This window comes from Protomyctophum parallelum (assembly GCF_964188405.1).
Source record: "Protomyctophum parallelum genome assembly, chromosome: 1".
Classification (NCBI taxonomy): Eukaryota; Metazoa; Chordata; class Actinopteri; order Myctophiformes; family Myctophidae; genus Protomyctophum; species Protomyctophum parallelum.
This window is the reverse complement of record NC_139697.1, coordinates 61578995-61598578: the sequence shown is the minus strand read 5'-3', so window position 1 is coordinate 61598578 and position 19584 is coordinate 61578995. Positions and strand designations below refer to the sequence as shown.

The 19584-nt window shown below is 43.6% G+C and overlaps 1 protein-coding gene across 3 annotated transcripts in view; it reads right to left on the bottom strand.

Annotated features, from left to right (window-relative positions):
* The window catches only part of LOC310860657 (unconventional myosin-XVIIIa-like), a 73046-nt gene extending 55795 nt beyond the window's left edge, over positions 1 to 17251 (bottom strand). Inside the window, exons 1-18 of one of the 3 annotated variants that reach the window (XM_083767731.1) lie at positions 17118 to 17251; positions 15400 to 15467; positions 15226 to 15251; positions 13635 to 14687; positions 12761 to 12841; positions 12200 to 12253; positions 11388 to 11420; positions 10709 to 10774; positions 8948 to 9035; positions 8374 to 8480; positions 6996 to 7172; positions 6057 to 6267; positions 4710 to 4852; positions 4424 to 4524; positions 4062 to 4125; positions 3816 to 3960; positions 2028 to 2198; positions 476 to 569 (exon numbers count right to left, since the gene is read on the bottom strand). In XM_083767731.1, the coding sequence (XP_083623857.1) occupies positions 476 to 569; positions 2028 to 2198; positions 3816 to 3960; positions 4062 to 4125; positions 4424 to 4524; positions 4710 to 4852; positions 6057 to 6267; positions 6996 to 7172; positions 8374 to 8480; positions 8948 to 9035; positions 10709 to 10774; positions 11388 to 11420; positions 12200 to 12253; positions 12761 to 12841; positions 13635 to 14687; positions 15226 to 15251; positions 15400 to 15439 (2654 nt within the window). In that variant the 5' untranslated portion in view covers positions 15440 to 15467; positions 17118 to 17251. The remainder of the gene's footprint in view (positions 1 to 475; positions 570 to 2027; positions 2199 to 3815; positions 3961 to 4061; positions 4126 to 4423; positions 4525 to 4709; positions 4853 to 6056; positions 6268 to 6995; positions 7173 to 8373; positions 8481 to 8947; positions 9036 to 10708; positions 10775 to 11387; positions 11421 to 12199; positions 12254 to 12760; positions 12842 to 13634; positions 14688 to 15225; positions 15252 to 15399; positions 15468 to 17117) is intronic. The other 2 variants (XM_083767732.1, XM_083767733.1) reach the window with 2 other exon arrangements.
* Positions 17252 to 19584: the final 2333 nt, after the last annotated feature.

The following is a 19584-nucleotide window of genomic DNA, read 5'->3' as shown; positions in this document are numbered from 1 at the left end:
CGCGCGCGCACACACGCACACGCACACGCACACACACACAGGTACAAACCAAGACGACTGTCAAGAACAAGGCAGGCTCCACACTGTCTCTCTCTGGCAGCTGTTATAGAAGTAGTTAGCGATCACATTTCCATACAACTGTCAAATTAGCCTACTTTTCAAAGGCCTAAAATCGAAAAAGTAAAGAAAATCTAGGCTGAAAACATTTACTACCTGATTGTATACTACATCAAACACGTGCATCCGTTAGACAAATAATTACTAATGGGCAAGACGGTATCAGTAAATGTCACATCAGGTTTTATTTAAGAAGTGTTGTTTTTTTTTGCATTATTAGGACGTTTTTGTTGAAATTAATGCTGTTTCTATGTCAGCTTTTCTTGTATGCACCATGCGCTCACTTATAATATATAGAGTTTTTCTGATAAAGACATAAATTAGCTCATTGCGGGTGCAGAGAAGCAGTCAGACTCACCGGTTGATGAAGGAGATGAGGATGGTGAAAAGCTCAGAGTAAAGCCCAGATGCCATGGCCTCTAAACACTCCATCGCAGAGGCCTTATTGGATCCTGTTGTGGGGTGATGTGTGTTGGAGGTTAGCCAGGCACAAAAGCAAAGCTGTAAGTTTACAACATCATTTTCCAAAGAAAACACAGAAAGGAATACAGGCTGAATCAAAAGGCAGCCATGTCAAATGGCCGCTATATTTGATACAAGGAGAGCGGTATTGTACATGGTAGCATATTTGATTTGTGGATTTATTGGGGCCATAAGTTATTCGACTGGCTCGAAATAATTTCTGCTGCTCAGCATCATTTAGGAGTTTCACAATAGAGGGTATGCGCGTGACATCATCAAACCAGGAAGTTATGCAGGAACACCTAGTGAGTGTCTAAAAACGACTTTCCTGGCCTTGGAGCCCATACATCCACACAAAAGTATCTGATTGCATTAAACAACATTAAACAGTGTTAAACTCACTTTAAATGTTGCTTTGCCACTCGATTTGCCACTCGATGTGCCCTTCACTTTAAGCATGCGCATACCCTCTATGGAGATTAATTTCAGTTGTCTTTTTTCGTAGCTCCATTGTCATTACATCTTTCGGAGCGCCCGCTCATAAAGGAATGCTGCAGACTCTTTGACGCCCCAAGGACATTTTATAACGCAACAAAATGGTTGTCCAAGTGGTTAAGATATATATTTCCTTTGAGAATTTGCCTCTGTATTTGGAAATTTGTGCTCATAAAGTACTTAGATAGTAAATTAAAATATAACTTTTTGTATCGATGTATAATTTATGAATGTGTGTTTGTCACACACACCTGGACTTCTTCCACAGCCCATCGTTGGGGAACCACTGCTATAATACGTACGTGTGTGGGACACACACGCGTGCACGCACGCGTGTGTGTGTCACTATACGCGCATATGTGCTGTGCAAGGGGAGATACAAGCAGGGTGAAATTGAGGCCGGCCATTCATCTCTTCTGAGATAAGCTGTGTGTGTGTGTGTGTGTGTGTGCGTGTGTGTGTGTGTGTGTGTGTGTGTGTCCATGTCCTTCAAGGTGCGTTGTCGTCTTGATAAAACTCAGAAGAAGTGCACGTGTGTGAGAAGATGAAAAATAAAAATCAATGCAAGCCAATTATGATTTCAAGGGCAATGAATGAAGAGCGGATCTCAACTTCCTTGTCCTGATACAGTGTGTGTAGTACTTATCACTGTGTGTGAGGCTCTGCTAGCCATTACTTAGATAAGCTTTTACCTTTTACAGAGCATGCAATTTCCCCCAGGTGATGAGGGAGTGTGTGTGTGTGTGTGTGTGTGTGTGTGTGTGTGTGTGTGTGTGTGTGTGTGTGTGTGTGTGTGTGTGTGTGTGTGTGTGTGTGTGTGTGTGTGTGTGTGTGTGTGTGTGTGTGTGTGTGTGTGTGTGTGTGTGTGTGAGCGCGCACGCGCGCAGAGATAGCCAGCTGAATGCAGAGACTGATGAGATAGTCAGAGTTGCTGCGTGTGGTCGGTAGGCTACCTGCGTCCCCTGTGCCGTTCTCCTCGGCGGGCTGCCGTAGGGCGCTGACTCTCGGCAGAGTGCCTTTGGCTTTGTGCTTGAAGATGGAGGAGGACAGCTCCTCCAGGGTGCAGCCCAGCAGGTAGGCCGCCTTCTGGGCCCACTCGTGACGTGCAAATTGTTTCCTGCCAGCTGAGACACGACCGTGAAAAAAAAAAAGCCATTAGCCCCCTCTGCCAAGCACCGCAGGCACATGACTAGTCTGGTAGTGCGGTGGCAATCCTGCCTCTGACAGGGTAGGATTATGGCTCCGGTCAGGCTGGAAATGACTGCACACGATGTGCACTCACAGCCCTGAGCCCTCCCCATAATGACAGTGGTTTGAGGACACAAAATTGCATTCCAGAGATACATATTGTCTGGCGGAGGTCACAAAAGCCAAATCCCAGGCTTTGACATTTTTTTTAGGTAGTTTTAAAGGCTTTTTGTTATTATTATTCAAGCTAAGAATGAGAGATCTATACATTTTATCGGCCATACCGAAGATGATGGGTAAGACGGCAATCAAAGAATATCCTCCACAAAGTATAACCGCCGTGCAATTACATTTCATATGCAGTCAAATTGTGAGTGCGTGGTGTGCTATGGTGCCATGCACCATGGAACGTCTAAGTAGAGCCACAGTTAACTGAACACATCAAGAGGAAAGTGGCACTCTTCAAAAGGACATACTGGGCTACTGCTATAAAACCAAAAGTAGCGTCATCTGACTTCATGAAAAACTAAAATGATTGATTAACACTCAGAAAAAGCATACACGTTAATAATGCAGTAAGAGTATCTGTATTAGATATTCAAATAAATGGTGGTATGTGATATAAAGACACACAGGAACACATTTTATGCATCCGTGGTCTCAAGAATAGAGATCTCTGCTGCCCTCCTGTGTTGCTTTGATAATGCTGCAATGCCAACATCCACAATATAAGACCAGCAGAGTGGCCATAGTAAAAACCTCTGGTCATGTAGTTTCCATACCACACTGTACTTTATGGACAACATGCCATTTGAATGTTGGAGAGATATTATTATTTAGTTGCTGTACTGTATTATTGTATTTTATAAAGCATTATGCCTATAGGAATTTGTCCAGGTACATAGTACAATCTTCACTGTTTATGCACTTGCAATCTGGGAACCCATCGGCACAGAAAAGGGGAAACAGCGCCCCCTTGGTGTTTCTTCCTTTGAATTTGCCTCCGCCCAATAAAATGTGTGTCAGGATGTAGGCCCATTTAGTCCACCCTCAACCCTCCACTTCCGGTGGTGCTTCTTTGATTACATTCCTACTAACAAAACTGCACGTCTGAATTTTCATTTCGTTTCACTTCGATGACGTCGTTTGGCTAACCCGGTTGCTAACCAAACAAAGTAAACAGTCAACGAGCGCAACAAATACGGTAAAATATGTCAGCTGATGATGTTTCTAAAACCTCTCGTTTCTGTAAATAAACTATTTATCATAGGGCGATTTAATAGCCAGGTCGATATGGTTGCAAGGTACCACAGTGCTAGGAACAGTGGCGGCAGCCATGTTTGTTGTTTGACGTTAACGACTGACGGCGCTGATGGCCAATCAACTGCTGCGATCAGATTTTCACACCCATAGACCATGGCTAGCGATTCAGGGCTAGAGCCATGGCTACTGAATCTGTCTTGAGAGATTAACGCACTTGTAACTCAGAGAGTGTGCTTTTGTACACTCTCAGAGTTAAATTATCACTGAGATCACAGATTCAGTGGTCTTACCCTTGGTGGCCCCTGCAGCCCCCAGGTGATAAATGGCTCCTAAGACGAGCCAGAAGGCCTTCTGCTCCTCAGCATTGATCCCAAGAACTTTCATGGCTGCTTGCAACTTGGAGAACTGCTGAGAGGCCCGCTGCTTGTCATCCGACTGGGAGACAACAACACACATTATATTCATGCGAGTTCCGTTGGTCACTGTTACTCCATAAAATACATTTTGGTACAGAATCTTAAGCCACCGGTGGTTACCTTGGGAAGAGGCACGATTCCAAATGCACTGTTTTCGGCAAAGTGGTTCAGATGCAGCTCAGTTCTGGGAAAGATGAGGCAGAATACTTTAAACATTTGACCTCAACACAATTGTCCACAACCATATGTGCGTGCGTGCGTACGACTTAAAATAATAAAATAAGTATTATTCTTTACAAGACACATTCACATTCAAATACTAATACCCTGGCAGACTGAAAATAAATCAAGCCATTTTGCCTCCTGTATCCTATCTGGTTTTAGAAGACGATTACATGTTATTGTATATTATATAATTGTGGCTATACACAGGCTCCCACTGTGAACAGAGTTTGAGGTATATATGGTGCATTCCTCCTAACCTAAGAGAGCTGTCCACACCAGCCATCAGATAGTAGAAGACGTTAAAGGAAGCTTCTCCCTCTGGCCTTCTTGCCACCCTCGTCTTCTCCAGCAGCATGGTCTGAAAGACATCAGGAGAAGATATCACCACAGTAACCTCAATACTACTTCAAACCACAACTTTGTATAGCATAACAGCATCTGTGAAAACGGCTCCATCCATCACATTGGAATGTCTCTTCTGAATTCACAGACGGGAAAAGAGGTAGACATTGAGCAGTTGGACGGCTCCGATGACATCGTTACCTGGATGGAGGCGGAGGTCACCTGACCCGCCTGGTCAAAGTCCAGGGAAACGACATGAGAGAAGCGACTGGCGTTCCCATTCATGGAGGTAGAGGCGTTCCCAAATGCTTCCAGAACGGTGTAGACTGCCTGCCATTTCTCCGCTAATAGGAAAGTCCAGACATATAGGTTTGTTTTTTAAAGAAAGAATTACTCACAAACACACAGACAAATGGAACCTGTAATGCCTTATTTGGTACCAAACAAACATCGGGTAACACTTTCACAGTATCACCTGCAATGGTGCAGATCTCATTACAACTTATATTCACTCAGTTATATTCTTCAAAAGGTGGGTTATCATTCATTCATAGCAACACATGCTAGCTATGTTTTTCTCTTGACGTTTTTTAAGCAAAATATTGTATTTGGGTAAAGGCAGTACTGGAATTCAGCAATTAGGGAACGGGCGTACTGGTACCACTGCTATAGACTATACCCCTAAGTGACCTTTAGCACCTTTTTGGCACGTGATAACAAGCATAACTGACACAAGATATTTATTTCACACAGAAGGAGGGTCTTCCTGGTTTCTTTGTCGCAGCTCCAACGGTGCCGTGGTGGACTATGCATGGCAGGGGCGTCCTCTTCCCCGAGCCAAGCCTAAGCCTGACCGCAGACCAGAAAGGTACGTTTTGCTGCAGGGTCATCAGCCGGGGACCACCATTCATGGATGTTTCAATCAAATATAGAAATAGATGTGCTGCTTACAGCGGCCATCAAATGCATTACAATGAAATGGCTAAAAACCAGCCCCACCAACATATAGTATGTGGGTGGAAAAGATATGGGACATTTACCAGATGGAACAAATTACATATGCCCTGAGGCATATTATATATTTATTTAGTAAAAGGTGGAGTCCTGTACTGCCTCTACTAATGAGGTAGCAAGTTTCGGAATCCCCGAGTAACAACTCACCAAATACACTTCTCCCCAGACCTTCCGGTGTACTCATACGCTCTCCTCCATCTCCAGTCATTTCTGTCCTCAATATTGTTCATTTCCCAGTGTTGTTTTCCTCGCCATATACTTTTAATTTATTTTATTTCCTTGTTGTTGTTTAGTTTCTTTGGTGTGAATACTTGTAAATTCATGTGAAGTTGTTTGTGTATATGAATGTATAATGTAATGTGAAAGTATGAAACAGCTGAGGTTGTGAAAAAAAAAGAAAAGAAATCAATTGCCTAAACTGAAATAAAAACAAAGAAAAAATAATATAGAAATAGAAATATAGCGTTGGACGGGGCTTTGTACCCCGCAAGTCCCCTGCGATATTGTCACAGGCCTTGTTTGGGTCCAACTTACTAGAGAAGGTTTTGCTAGTACTGCCTGCAATGGTGACCAGATATTGGACCAGGTGTTGACAGTTGGTCGTCTTGCCACTGCCACTCTTGCCCAGCAGCACAATGGACTGGTCCTGACGAGTGGTCAGCAGGGTCCTGTAGGCAGACTGGGCCATGCTGTAAATGTGAGGCGCGGTGTCCTCTCTCCTGCAGCCCTTGAACATGTGCATCACCTGGGGCAGGAGAACGCACACACACACACACACACACACACACACACACACACACACACACACACACACACACACACACACACACACACACACACACACACACACACACACACACACACAGGACACAGACAGGAGGGGAATAAGAAACAGGAGGCGATGATGTAATAGAAAGACAGACACTCGCTGGAATACTGTGAACACCATCTGTGACCACTTTAACTCATTTAACCTGCAAATGATAAATGTATTTGGTCGTGGACCCCGATCTGAAAACATTTCGTTCCAGCGACACCCAGAAGCAAAGATTTGAGTTAAAAATGTTCACTTTAATTTATTTATTTTAGATTTTCACAATTTTTAAATTTTCTTCTAAAATAGCCAAAGTATATAAAATAGTGGTTAAAATCCAAAATGAGCCATGTGCTTAACCCATTCTGAACGGGCACCCATTTTGGTGTCGGCATCATGTTATGCTTTAGCTATTTAAAAATAGCAGATCTACAAGCTCATATCGCGCCACCGAGTGGCGCGATACGAGCTTGTAGGTCTGCTATTTTTTTTTTTATCGAAGAACGACTGACATTTCTAGAATCTGATCTCAGGTCAGAATGGGTTAATCAGACCAGTGTGTGTCCAGTGGAAAACCTCGTATGAATCTGATCTCAGGTCAGAATGGCTTAATGCTCCTTCCCTGTATGACATAGATCAGTCCCGGTGCTGTGTCCTACCTTCTCAGAGTACATGGAGGGGGCGCTGATGGGGTTGATGACCACCATGTTGGCGCCGGCGTGGGTGTGCACCAGGTGGCCGCCGTAGCGCTGGCGCAGCGTGTGGACGACACTCGACTCGTTGAGGTACTGCAGCGAGGCCACGTCCTCCGCGCGGTCAAACCTCGGAGGATTCGCCTGCAGTTCAAAGTGGAAGGAACGCCGCGTGCGTTAGAAATATAGTCATGTCATTTATCATTATAAAATACCGTAAATACCTTTTCATATCAAGGCCCATTATTCATTCTGCATTTGAGCTTTGAGATGAGATTTAGCCTCACAGACCCAAAACTAAAGAATATTCTGTTATCGTTGGATTCGATTTTGTCCACAACTCCATGCTGTATTGATGTGTTACCATATGGTTGATCAAAATACCGGTAACGGTTCTTCTACATTCTCTATTTGTGTAGACTTCTTGTACATTAAGTAATCCAGATGTCTAACAATAATTTAACTCTTGAGAGCGTAAAATCAATCCAAATGGAGCCGTAAGCCATGGGTCCATTTGGTTTCATTTTACGCTTTCATTTTACGATTGCTGAACACCTCAGCAATCCATCTCCCAGGGATCTATAGCGCGTTGTTACGGGAACTTTAGTTTTTTTCAACCAAGGTTCATGTTTTAGGTTGTTATTAGAGAAAGTAGAAGATGAGTGTTATTTTTTTTTTCATTTGCTGCTTTCTTTCGTTTTAGGGATTTTAGCTGTTTTTGACAGGGGGGCGGGGGCATTCGAGCATGGGGCTAAATATGTATTTTTTAACACAATTTTATGGTGATTTCTTTTTTTATGGTTTACTATAGTCCTAATAAACGCCAGGAAATTACATCTGGCCACAGAAGATCACAGGATCTACTGAATGTGAAGGTAGCCTACTGGGGGAAGGCTTATACTGTGTGTATAGGCTCAATATGTCAGTTTGACACATTCAATAGATCCCGTGATCTTTTGTGGCCAGATGTAATTTCCTGGCGTTTATTAGGACTATAGTAAACCATAAAAAAATAAATCACCATAAAATTGTGTTAAAAAATACATATTTAGCCCCGAGCTCGAATGCCCCCGCCCCCCTGTCAAAAACTGCTAAAATCCCTAAAACGAAAGAAAGCAGCAAATGAAAGAAAATGAACACTCACCTTTTAGTTTCTCTAATAAAACATGAACCTTAGTTGAAAAAAACTAAAGTTGTCCTTTAAACCTTTTTAAATCTTATGATTTTTTTTTTCATGGATATTTACTCACATCCCACAAAAATGGGTCCGCGGCTCACCAAAGGGTCTCACTCTCAGTCTCGAGCCACTGTTTGGGAAACAGTGCTGTAATGCACAATGAAATACCTTTTCCACATCCTCTTCGTCCACTTCCAGCAGTGATCCATCGCTCTCCAGGCGTATTTTCACTTTCCCCTCTGGTAGACTGCCTGGCTGGGTCTTCAGTAGAGTGGCTGCGTAATTTATACATTATTATTTAAGGCAATGGGGAACAAAATACACTTCAAAATGATCATATATGCACTGATGTTTGATAGCTCTTGTGGGGACTATAATTATCATCCTGAACAATGAGGAAGCTCCAGAAAAGAAAAGCAAGTGTTCAATTTGGGAAAACTATAGTTAGTTTAATTTAACAGAATTATATGAATCTCTTCATATAAATTCTGTTTAAACTGAGTTTATGCCCCAGAATGACACACAGCTTGGCCCTCCTTTTGAAGAGGCCGGGGGAACTCTTTTTGAATAACTATTCGTTATAGTTAATAGATCATTCATAAAGTGTTAGTCAATGAGTTATTATGACTTGTTAATCTGAGCTAACATTCAGCTAATATTTATACTAGGAGTCCTTAAATTATATATTATTTCAGATAACCTGAAACAAGTTGAATTGAAAAGTAACTAAAATAATACCAACCCAAAGAAAATCCATCCTTGTGGACAAGCCATACTTTCTCAGTGTTGTACCAGGCCTTCTCTGTAGCTATCTGCTCCTCAGTCTTGCCCTGGGTGAGAGAGAACTTTTCATGAAACAACAGAAAAAATAAATGAAAGGCACAACACAGAGATCCATCCAAAGGACAAACAACGATAAATAATGTCATGCAAGAGGGGCAATGCACTGGAAATGAATCAAACTGAGGACAATTATTGAACACAAATATTGTGTAAACAGGTGTATATTATTATCTATGCACAATATTGTAATATGCTCAGTGTTAATTTATCCATCTGGAACTTTCAGAGTTGAATTAATGCGCATGATTTTAATTCATTCATTAAAAAACGCAGTGACCTGAAGTAAAAAACAATTAGATGAAAAAAGGTAGGGGGGGAAACAAACAAAGCGAGTTAATTAAATTGTTTCCTATTGGACAACATCTCAGAGCTAATTGAGCATAACCTGGGGTTCATGGCATCAATGACAATGTGTGACCACACAAACTACACACTACTCTCTCTCATTAACAAATCAATTAGAATCCACAAAACCACACACTACAGCAGGGGTATTCAATTAGATTAGGCCGGGGGGCACAACTGTAGAATGATTGTGTGTGGGGGGGGCCGCACAGTGTGTGAGCGAAGCGCGGAAATTTGTGGGTTCTCAAAATGCTTTTTGTGCGCAAACACAAAGATTTATGTATATTTCCGCACAGTAATAAGCAGGATAATATGTCTATACAGGTATATGCCACCTTAGAATACATGTAGGCCTAAACCTATATTTGACAGTGCATAAACAGCATTGCTTTGACATTAACGACCATCAGCTGGACGGACACACACACACACACACACACACACACACTCACACACACACACACACTCACTCTGCTGTGGGCAGTTCAGAAACCCGTCCACGACCACCAGTGACATCATCGTTAGGCAGATTGCTTTTTAAACAAGATTTATTTACGTGAGAATAGTTTATCAGACTATAAAGATCAGATTACATAGAGCAGTGATTCCCAAAGTGGGGTTCGGGGTCCGGGGACCCCCAGGGTCCTTGAGGCAGTTCCAGGGGGTCCCCAGGGAAATGGTTTGGAACCAAATGGACCCTTATGGGTCTGTAACTCTGAGAGTGTATGGAACCAAATGGACCTGGAACAGGGTTTATTATTGTGAGAATGATGGCTTCCATTTTCGCATTGCAACTTTTCAGGACTAGAAAGCCTGCAGTTTCTATTAGCTTGGATTCTCCATTGATGTCACTGTTGGGTGGGTTTCTGAACTGCCCACAGCCCTCCTATGTGACACAGACCGAGTAGAAAAAAACGTGTCATTTTATCATGATTATTAGTGAGGACCTATATATGAAGATAGGTTGAAAAGTGGTCCTTTAATGATTACCGTCATTATGGTAATCTCACAATTAATATCGCACACACCATACCTGTAACTTTTATTAGCCATCTTATTATTTGCGGGCCGCCATTTGAATATCCCTGCACTACGGCAACGCCACATCACATGCCTGGAGGACAACATGCCTGAAAATAGCAGATCTCAAAGCTCACAATGTGTCGCATTGCGAGCTTGTAAATCGTCTATTTTCTATCGGAGACAATATAATCACGCTGAATAGCAAGTTAACAACACAGCAGAACCACTGCACAAACACACCACTTTCTACGATATGAGCACACATGCAGGGTGAATGGCCACATAGCCAGACCTTAGACTGGGTGGCTGCAGCATGTGCTGCTTGTAAGATGGCCACAGGGTCTTCTGCCAACCTAGACTGCAGAAGGAAATGACACAGGAGGGCGGAGTCATTTGAGGAGCTAACAGAGAGGTCACTTTTAATTAATTGTTTCAACACTGAAACACATGCAAACAACCGTGATAACCAAACTCTCATGAGTTTCAGTGAAGGTAAAGAAACAAAACATGCAGAGATAAACACATTACAGTGAAAGCTACCTCTGTTCTGCAAAATGCTTCTGTGGTAAACGGAACAACCTGCCTGTGCCCAGTGTATATGGGACTAAAAGCCAGCTGCACCGGCCAGCTTTGACCCTTGATTGTTTGAATTTTTTTACTGTGAAAAATGCATACCGGTGCACATGTATGTATGTATTTGTACATATCTGTCTACAAGTTGACGGTTATAATTAGCGGTACTTGAAGTTAACAATAGAGCTATGTCATTGACACTGGGTGTTTGAGGCCTCGTGCATCACCCCAGTGGAGAATGCAGTGACAGGTGAAGGGAAGCACGCTCAATAATGATGAGAAACAGTGGGGTTAGTAGAGGAGAGCGCTGACTCCATCAGCCACGCCCTGCCCTGGCTGGGGGAGGGGCTGAGGAGGCGTGGCCTGCCTGGGGACGGGCGCGGCAGAGTGACATGTACCTCTGAGGAGATGGAGCGCTTGGAAGTTGAACGCTAGCCATGCAAACAGCAACGGAGACAGCAGTAAGCCAAGGTCCAGCAGTGGCCCACAGAAAAGCAGAAGGAGAAACAAAGAGTATATATAAGGATATAAGACAGCAGGAGAGTAGCAAATAGTCAAATAACCAACAACATACACCCATTTAGACCCACCCACTCTTTTAGACCTTCTGCCATGGACAGTCATGTCCGTGAAAGAATGAGACAGGTGAGAAACGGAAAGACATTGAGGTTGATGGAGCTACATATTTTGTTATGCTGTCAAACTAGTCTGCACAAGCTCGAGCTTCACAATACTTCATGCAAATGTATCTTTTGTTTTTCCCACAAATTGCATCACCATAGCATTGGTTAGCAATTCACTCAAAAATCGAGCTTAAGAATCCCCAAAAAGATAATCACAACATTGACACAGAATATTCCCAGCCACAAAACACAAAACACTCAGGTGCAAGTACAACTAAGTTTATTATTTATTGATTTTAAGTTGATGGAAAAAGGTTTCTATTCCCGTTAAGCAGGGCCATTGACTTCAGTTTTTACTTGAGTTTGTGCCAATAACTCAATGACTTGGACTTGCTTAGCGCAAGCAATGTCAAATCCAACATCAGAGAGCACTCCTGTAATTGCAACACTACTGGCAGTAGTAAAAACTCATTTGGATTTTTGTTCTTCATGCTGGGTAAAAAGAAGTTGACCTAAGAGGATGTCAGGTTAAAAACAGGTTAAGCATCAGGCCAAACCAAACAAGCTGAGAGAGAGAGTGACGTTACTTCATTGGAAAAGATCCTCTTCACGCGTATGTGATCGTCATCGGTAGGAATCACCTGTTAACCAACAGCATACAATACATATAACTGAAAGAGTGTCATTGAAAGGATATCCGTGAAAATGGTCCACAGAACTATAGGCCTAGTTCTGAAGTAACTGTCCTCAGTGTCTAAGACCTCTGAAAACCAAATTCGTATTTAACTATAATATATAATAAAAGTCTTAGACGAAGCACTGAAGAAAAGTAATTCCCAAACTTTTCAGGTCGAGACCCAAAACAGAAATTAGAAGTTTGCCCGGGACCCAAACTAGCAGATCTACAATCGCATAACGCACCGCTTCACACCGCGTTGCGAGTATTATGTTTTATTCATGGAATTTCTTGTTTTAAATTTTGTTTTATTTAAAAAAAAATATATATATATATATTTGAAATATAGACATTAAATGTAGGAAAATAAATTGGGAATTTTACTTCAGTCATGACCCATAAAAATGGGTCTGTGACCCACAAATGACCCACTGTTTGGGAAACCGTGCTCTAGACTCTAGAGAACACACACCTTGTCATTATGTGTAGGATGAGTCTTAGACTCTGTAACCTCAGGAAGAGGGTTACCGGTAGAGGCCACGGCATCCGTTACCTTTACATTACATACATTAAACACAACGACAAAGGTGCATGATTTGCACACGCACGCAGCCACGCACGTACGTACACACACACACACACACACACACACACACACACACACACACACACACACACACACACACACACACACACACCCCAAAGATGAGTTAGTGAAATGTGATGTTACAGTGATAGTGAAGTGTTAGCTCCATCAGATTTGAAAGGAGGTGGTGTATCACATACTGTAAGAGTAAAAAGGCCACCGTGTGAATAATGGGTTTCTCACCAGTCTACTGATTTGGAGGGAGGAATCAAACTTTGATGGAAGTTCTACAGGACTACAGGGTGACAAATTATAAAGTAATGGATGGTTCAGTGCTCTCAGCCCAACTCAAACGGACCAGACTACAATGGACTAGAGGAGGCATTATTTCATGTGCTTCTGTCCATTTGGAACTTCTGTCTGCTTTGAAACACAACCTGTTCACCCAGGCTGGCTTCTTTCTGTCAAATCTCTTTTCAACAGAAACCATGAATGAAATGATAATGGAAAAGTTAAAAAGTAAGAAAGGGGTGAATTCAACCAGCATACTGATCAACATCCACACAAAGATTAATTTATTTGAGAGCAAAGCTTTTCAGCTAAACCGTTTCTACAAAGTACATTCATTGACGGAGAATTACGACAAAGGACAGACAAGACAATGGTTGGATTAATTGATGGAATACTTCGTCAAAGGGTGCTAAGTTGTTGATATCTCACAGCATGCTCCATTAGTATTTTAAATAGTCACACTCTGTACCTCTGGTTTCTTCACGACAGTGGTACGTGTAACTGGAATGAACCCTGGAGGGGGCGCCAGAGCATCGGTCCTCTGGACCGGGACGAAACCTGGCGGCCGTGGCAGGACGTTCTGTTTCGGGGCCACGGCGCTGGAGGAGGGCTTGGGGGCCGGAATGAAACCGGCAGGAGGGGTCAACGGATTGGAGGAGGGCTTGGGGGCCGGAATGAAACCGGCAGGAGGGGTCAACGGATTGGAGGAGGGCTTGGGGGCCGGAATGAAACCGGCAGGAGGGGTCAACGGATTGGAGGAGGGCTTGGGGGCCGGAATGAAACCGGCAGGAGGGGTCAACGGATTGGAGGAGGGCTTGGGGGCCGGAATGAAACCGGCAGGAGGGGTCAACGGATTGGAGGAGGGCTTGGGGGCCGGGATGAAACCGGCAGGAGGGGTCAACGGATTCTGCTGTCTGGGGGCGGGGATAAAGCCAAGAGGAGGGGCCAAGGGGTCAGGCTTGGGAGCAGGCGGGACGAGGTTGGGCTTTATTGGCGGCACAGGTTGGGACGGTGCAATGGCGGACACAAACGTGGGCGTAGCCTGCTGTGTTTTTTCCTCTGCCGCGGCCTTCTCTTCTGGCTCTTTTGCCCTTTCTTTCTCCTCGTCCTTCTCGGCCTCTTCTTTGTCGGGCGGGTCCTCCTTGCGGTCCTGGGTGCGGGTACGAGGCCGGTGCTCCTTGGTTTTACTTCTGCCCATTAGGCTGGCCAGGCCGAAGGAAATGTCATCCCTCTCTTCGCGGTGTCCCGAAGACGATGGAGCAGCTTTACTGGTGGTTTTGGGCACAGCAGAGGCTGCCCCCCCGGGGGGCTCGGAGCTCTGTTCCGCCGTGCCCCCAGGACCCACCCGCCGAGTCACAACAACCCGCCTGACAACCTTCACCACCCGCGGGGTGTCGGGGTCAGCCATAGCGCTGACAATATTGGATTCCTCAGTTGTGGCTGTGGCTGTGGGCTGTGGGCCACTTCCAGTGTCTAGAACAGGGCTAGCAACTGGTTGAGGCTGATTATCATCACCATCAGACTGTGCATGAACAGAGGAGGACAGAGACACTGGTGATGGTTATGTAGGTCCCTGGCAGTGCACGCACTGTGCGCGCATGCACGCATGCACACACACACACACACACACACACACACACACACACACACACACACACACACACACACACACACACACACACACACACACGTCCACTGTCAAGGAGCAAAGTGACCCTTGGATTACTTTTTTGGTTAATTACATATTCAAATCCTTCGTATAACTCAGAGTGATTGAACATTTGTAGCTGAGTTACAAATGGATAAAACTGAGGATTCTACTGTGTAGATATAGGACAATGAGTCTAAGAAACGCTATACTAACCCTAGAAGTTTACATAACAGAGCACATCTTTCCAAGTTTTGCACTGATAAAGCATGCTGTTGTAACTGCATGTCACCATAGTTAAGAAAGACCCCCTAAAATGCAACAAATGTTACTTTAGCTATTCTGTCTACTCTAGTGACACTACATACAGAGTGAACTCTATCCAAACTCATGCAGGTGAAGTGACACTTACATTTGGCTTGTTATCAACTTTAACCTACATGAGGGAACACCACAAATGATTGATTAGACCACGACTTGTCTCTATCTACACAGTAGTGCACACCACTTCAAAGCATGAAATGAAGAACCACATGCATAGTGAAAGTAGAAGCGTTAGAGCAGAAAAGTAAAACGAGACTTCCCTTTTGTTCCCAAAATGAAAAGCGGTTGTTTCGATAAGCCATGGTGGTGACCCAGATGACATGGGGAGAGCTGGGAGAGGTAGAGGGATGGATAGAGACAGTGACAGCAGGCAACGTAGGACATAGATAACACAGGGAGAGGACAATTTAGGGTGCTTAATGAATGAATAGTAACACTTTCTTGACACAGGAGGTCAAATATCAACAGGGCAGTAGGACCATGTTACTGTAGCACTGAGGACAGAAGATATGATAATGAAATGAATAGCTGGAGCAAGAGGGGAGTGGAAAATAGACCCAGAAAAGCCAGGACCTAGTCACTGCATTTAAAACGGATCTTGGGATAGTCCTTCACTTTATTTAGTCATTCACACGTATAATACATTAAAATGCAGCAAAAACAAAAACAGCCGCAATATTAATCATTTGGATCCTTTCTTTAAGTAATAGCAGAAAGTAAGTTGAATTGGTAAGTGACAAACAGACTTTACAAACACAGGAAAGAGAGTGCGCAGAACATGTTTGGCAAACAGAACACCCTGGATATTGAACACTTGGTTCAAAGGGCTTAAAGGACCGCTTCACCACTTTTCAACCTATCTTCATATAATAGGTCCTCACTAATAATCATGAAAGAATGGTGCAATCTTTTCCTACTCGGTCTGTGTCTCATAGGAGGGCTGTGGGCAGTTTAGAAACCGTCTTCCAGTGACATCATCGATGGGGAATACAAGCTAATAGAAACTGCCGGCTTTCTAGTCCTGAAAAGTTGCAATGTGAAAATGGAAGCCATCGTTCTCACGATAATGAAAATCTAAATACCTTTGTAAAAAAATCTTGTTTAAAAAAACATCTGCCTAATGATGATGTCACTGGAAGACGGTTTCTAAACTGCCCACAGCCCTCCTATGAGACACAGACCGAGTAGAAAAAACTCGTGCCATTTTTTCATGATTATTAGTGAGGACCTATTATATGAAGATAGGTTGAAAAGTGGTGAAGTGGTCCTTTAAAAGGCTCACAGTGTAGACTGTAGAGCCTCATGTTAATAACAATGTAGGCATTTAGCACGTACGTTCAGTGTTGTTTAGAGTGTCTGCAGTGCTAATTGGGGAGCTCTATTTGCCCATATGTGTATGGGCAAATAGAGCTCCCCAAAACAAGACCTAAAACAAGACTTCTTACTGAATACTAGGCTATTCAGTGGGTTATTTGGTGTATGATGACAAGACAGAATGTCTACTACATTCACCTGTCTTACAACTTTATACGTAAATGGTAAAAGTCGCACAAAAGCAATAATGAAGATTTTGAAACTGGCAAGAATCAACACTCGGCCAGTAGTATGAATAGTCCACATTACCACATAAGCAAGCAGTGCATTTGATGAATCACACACAGTAGTATTTAATCAAGCCGCATGCTGCTAGATCGACTTAGTAAAACACACTACTATCTCGTTGGTCCAGTCTAACAAAGTCCAAAATGGACCTTTTGTACTCATTGATGAGACAGAACTGAAGTCAGTGGAGCAGCAACATGTTTCACCATCCCTGGCCTAGCTTTCATCAGAGTCCACTCCTATAAATAGTTTCAGCAGCAAAGCAGGCCATTCTGAGGCAGTGCCCTAATGGAAGAGCATGTACGCCCGGGTATATAGGGAAAGCACACTGCGAGCAACACAGAGTCCAGGGGCCTATAGTATATAGCCTCTTGTTACCTTGTCTCCAGACCTGGTCAGCTTTCCAGTGTTCCTTCTCTTGCCACTGCAAGTCGAGGGTGAGACAGAGCCGGGCTCTGGTGGAAAAGCTTACGGAGTTGAGTAAGGCAGGGGGGAAACCATGCGGGTCGAACGTCACAGTCAGCCGTGTATATGTTGCTGAGGTCTGAGGGGTGGGCCGGGTGGGGTGGGGTGGGGGGGGTAATCTGATAGGACCCTGGCAGACGCAGTATTCCGGATGCAGGCCGGAGGGACAGCTGCTGGGATACACGGAGGGCTATGAATAGATTGGTGGTGCCACACCAATTACACCTCTCTTCCCTGACACTACCGCCCCCTGCTGGGTGCCCAGCACATCTATCACCAGTGGGGGGGGGGGGAAGTACTCAATTGTTTTTACTAAAGTAAAAGTATCAATACTGGAATATAGAACTACCCCGTTACAAGTAAAAGTCCAGAATTCAAAATGTACTTAAAGTGCTGGGGGGCGGGGGGGGGGGGGGGGGGGGGGGGGGAGTGTTGGCTGAAGAATGAATATCAACATCCTAATACAGGGGGGTCAAATGATGACAGGCAATTCCTCCTGTCAAAATATGTCAAAACCCATTCTGGGCGGGAACCCCTTTTGGTGTTAGCACTATGTTATGCTTTAGCTAGCAGATCTACAAGCTCATGGCGCGCTACGAGCTTGTAGGTCTGTTTTTTTTTTTTTTTATCAAAAAACGACTGACAGAAACACATAGCTTTTTCAGAAAAGAGTCAGGATGTAGAAGACATTTTTAGAATCGGATCTCAGGTTCAGAATGGTTTAAAGTACGAAAAGTAAAAGAACTCATTGTGCAGAATGTCCAGTTTCAAGTTTTCAAATGTATACAAATCTTTTGAAAATAGCAGATCTACAAGCTCACAATGCGTCGCATAGAAGCCACACATTGTGAGTTTGTAGATCGGCTATTTCATATATCAAATGGCCGAAATGTATATAGGGCTGAAGTGGGTAGCGTATGTTTTGTAATAATAATCAAAATCTCCAAAGCAACTAGTAGTAACTAAACTTTTAAAATAACTGCAGTGTAGTAAAAGTACAATATTTGCCTCTGAGGTGTAGTGGAGTGAAGTAGGCTACAAATACCTCAAAATTGCACATTTACTTAAGTACAGTACAGTACTTAAGTAAATGCACTTATTTTCCACCACTGTCTATCACTGAGAGGGAAACTAAAAGGTATTGTACAAGCAGGAATGCCCCCGTCGTCTTAAAAATGTAAACTGACTGCATGCTCTTTCTTACTGCGCACCCTATCTCTTTGTGCGGGCCACACACTATTGACATCATTGAGTCGCAATACATACAAAAGTAAGTGATTTAAAGGTATATTCAGCGATTTCACTCAAAAAACCTTAGGTTTCGTTTTTGGCTGTGGGATCCAGCCTTTCGTCCAATCAGGATAGAGAGTCAAAAACGAAACCTAAGGTTTTTTGACCCCCAGGGGTTAACTGGGGACAGGGAGGAACTCCTTATATGGCCAGCACACTCTATAGTAGGGAGGATTATCACAACAAAACAAAAAAATAAGTGATATTTGAATTAAGTGAAATCACTGAATATACCTTTAAATCTAACGACGCATAATGATTGTGTCTGTGTGATTATTAAATTGTGCACACTACACGGACCATTGGCTGTAAGTTATAGATAGGGAAAATATATATTGCTTACAACTTTCACTGTGATCAGTGCACCACAAGAGGGAGCCATACACCTAAGTGTCAGCCCAGAGAAATGCACTAGATTTGCATTCTGCTGGCCTATATACTAATACTACATAGTATTAGTCCATAATAAAGCTTAATAGTGGTCAGGTTCTAGTCCTGATATGGCAAGAAAATATTAGTTTTTCTTTTCTGCTGCACTTAAACATGAACGAGCATTTCTGGCATTCAAAACATATGCTATGAGAAAATGTGACAAATGGCATAGCCTGGATCCAGCCAGCCCCATAGACCCTGCCCACTCTCTGACTGCATCAGGAAGCTTCAGTCTGATAATCAGACTAGCATAGGTATGCCCATAGCCGTCTAATAGAAGAGTTGCGATATTGAGGGGGGGGCAGAAAACAGCCCGGTCACGTGGTTCATGTACTCGTGCGAGCCCATAGACTCCAATGCATTCCGTGAACCTATTTGAAGCCTTCAAAATGGGACAGACCAATAGAAGTCTATGTAGAAGACTGGCCCCATCAAGTGAACGGAGTTTGTGTAACTCTGTCTATACTCTATGGCTCTGGGCATGCCCATAGACACAAAGGCTCTGGGGCATCTGTATCTGGAAGTAAAGCGTAAGCTTGCCAAGCTTCCGGGTACGTAACGGAAGGGGACTTTGGATAGGCCAATCAGAGGCGCGACTCCCTCTTTCCCAGCGGCACTTGCTTTGGCATTGTAAACGGAAGTCCCGGAAAAGACATGC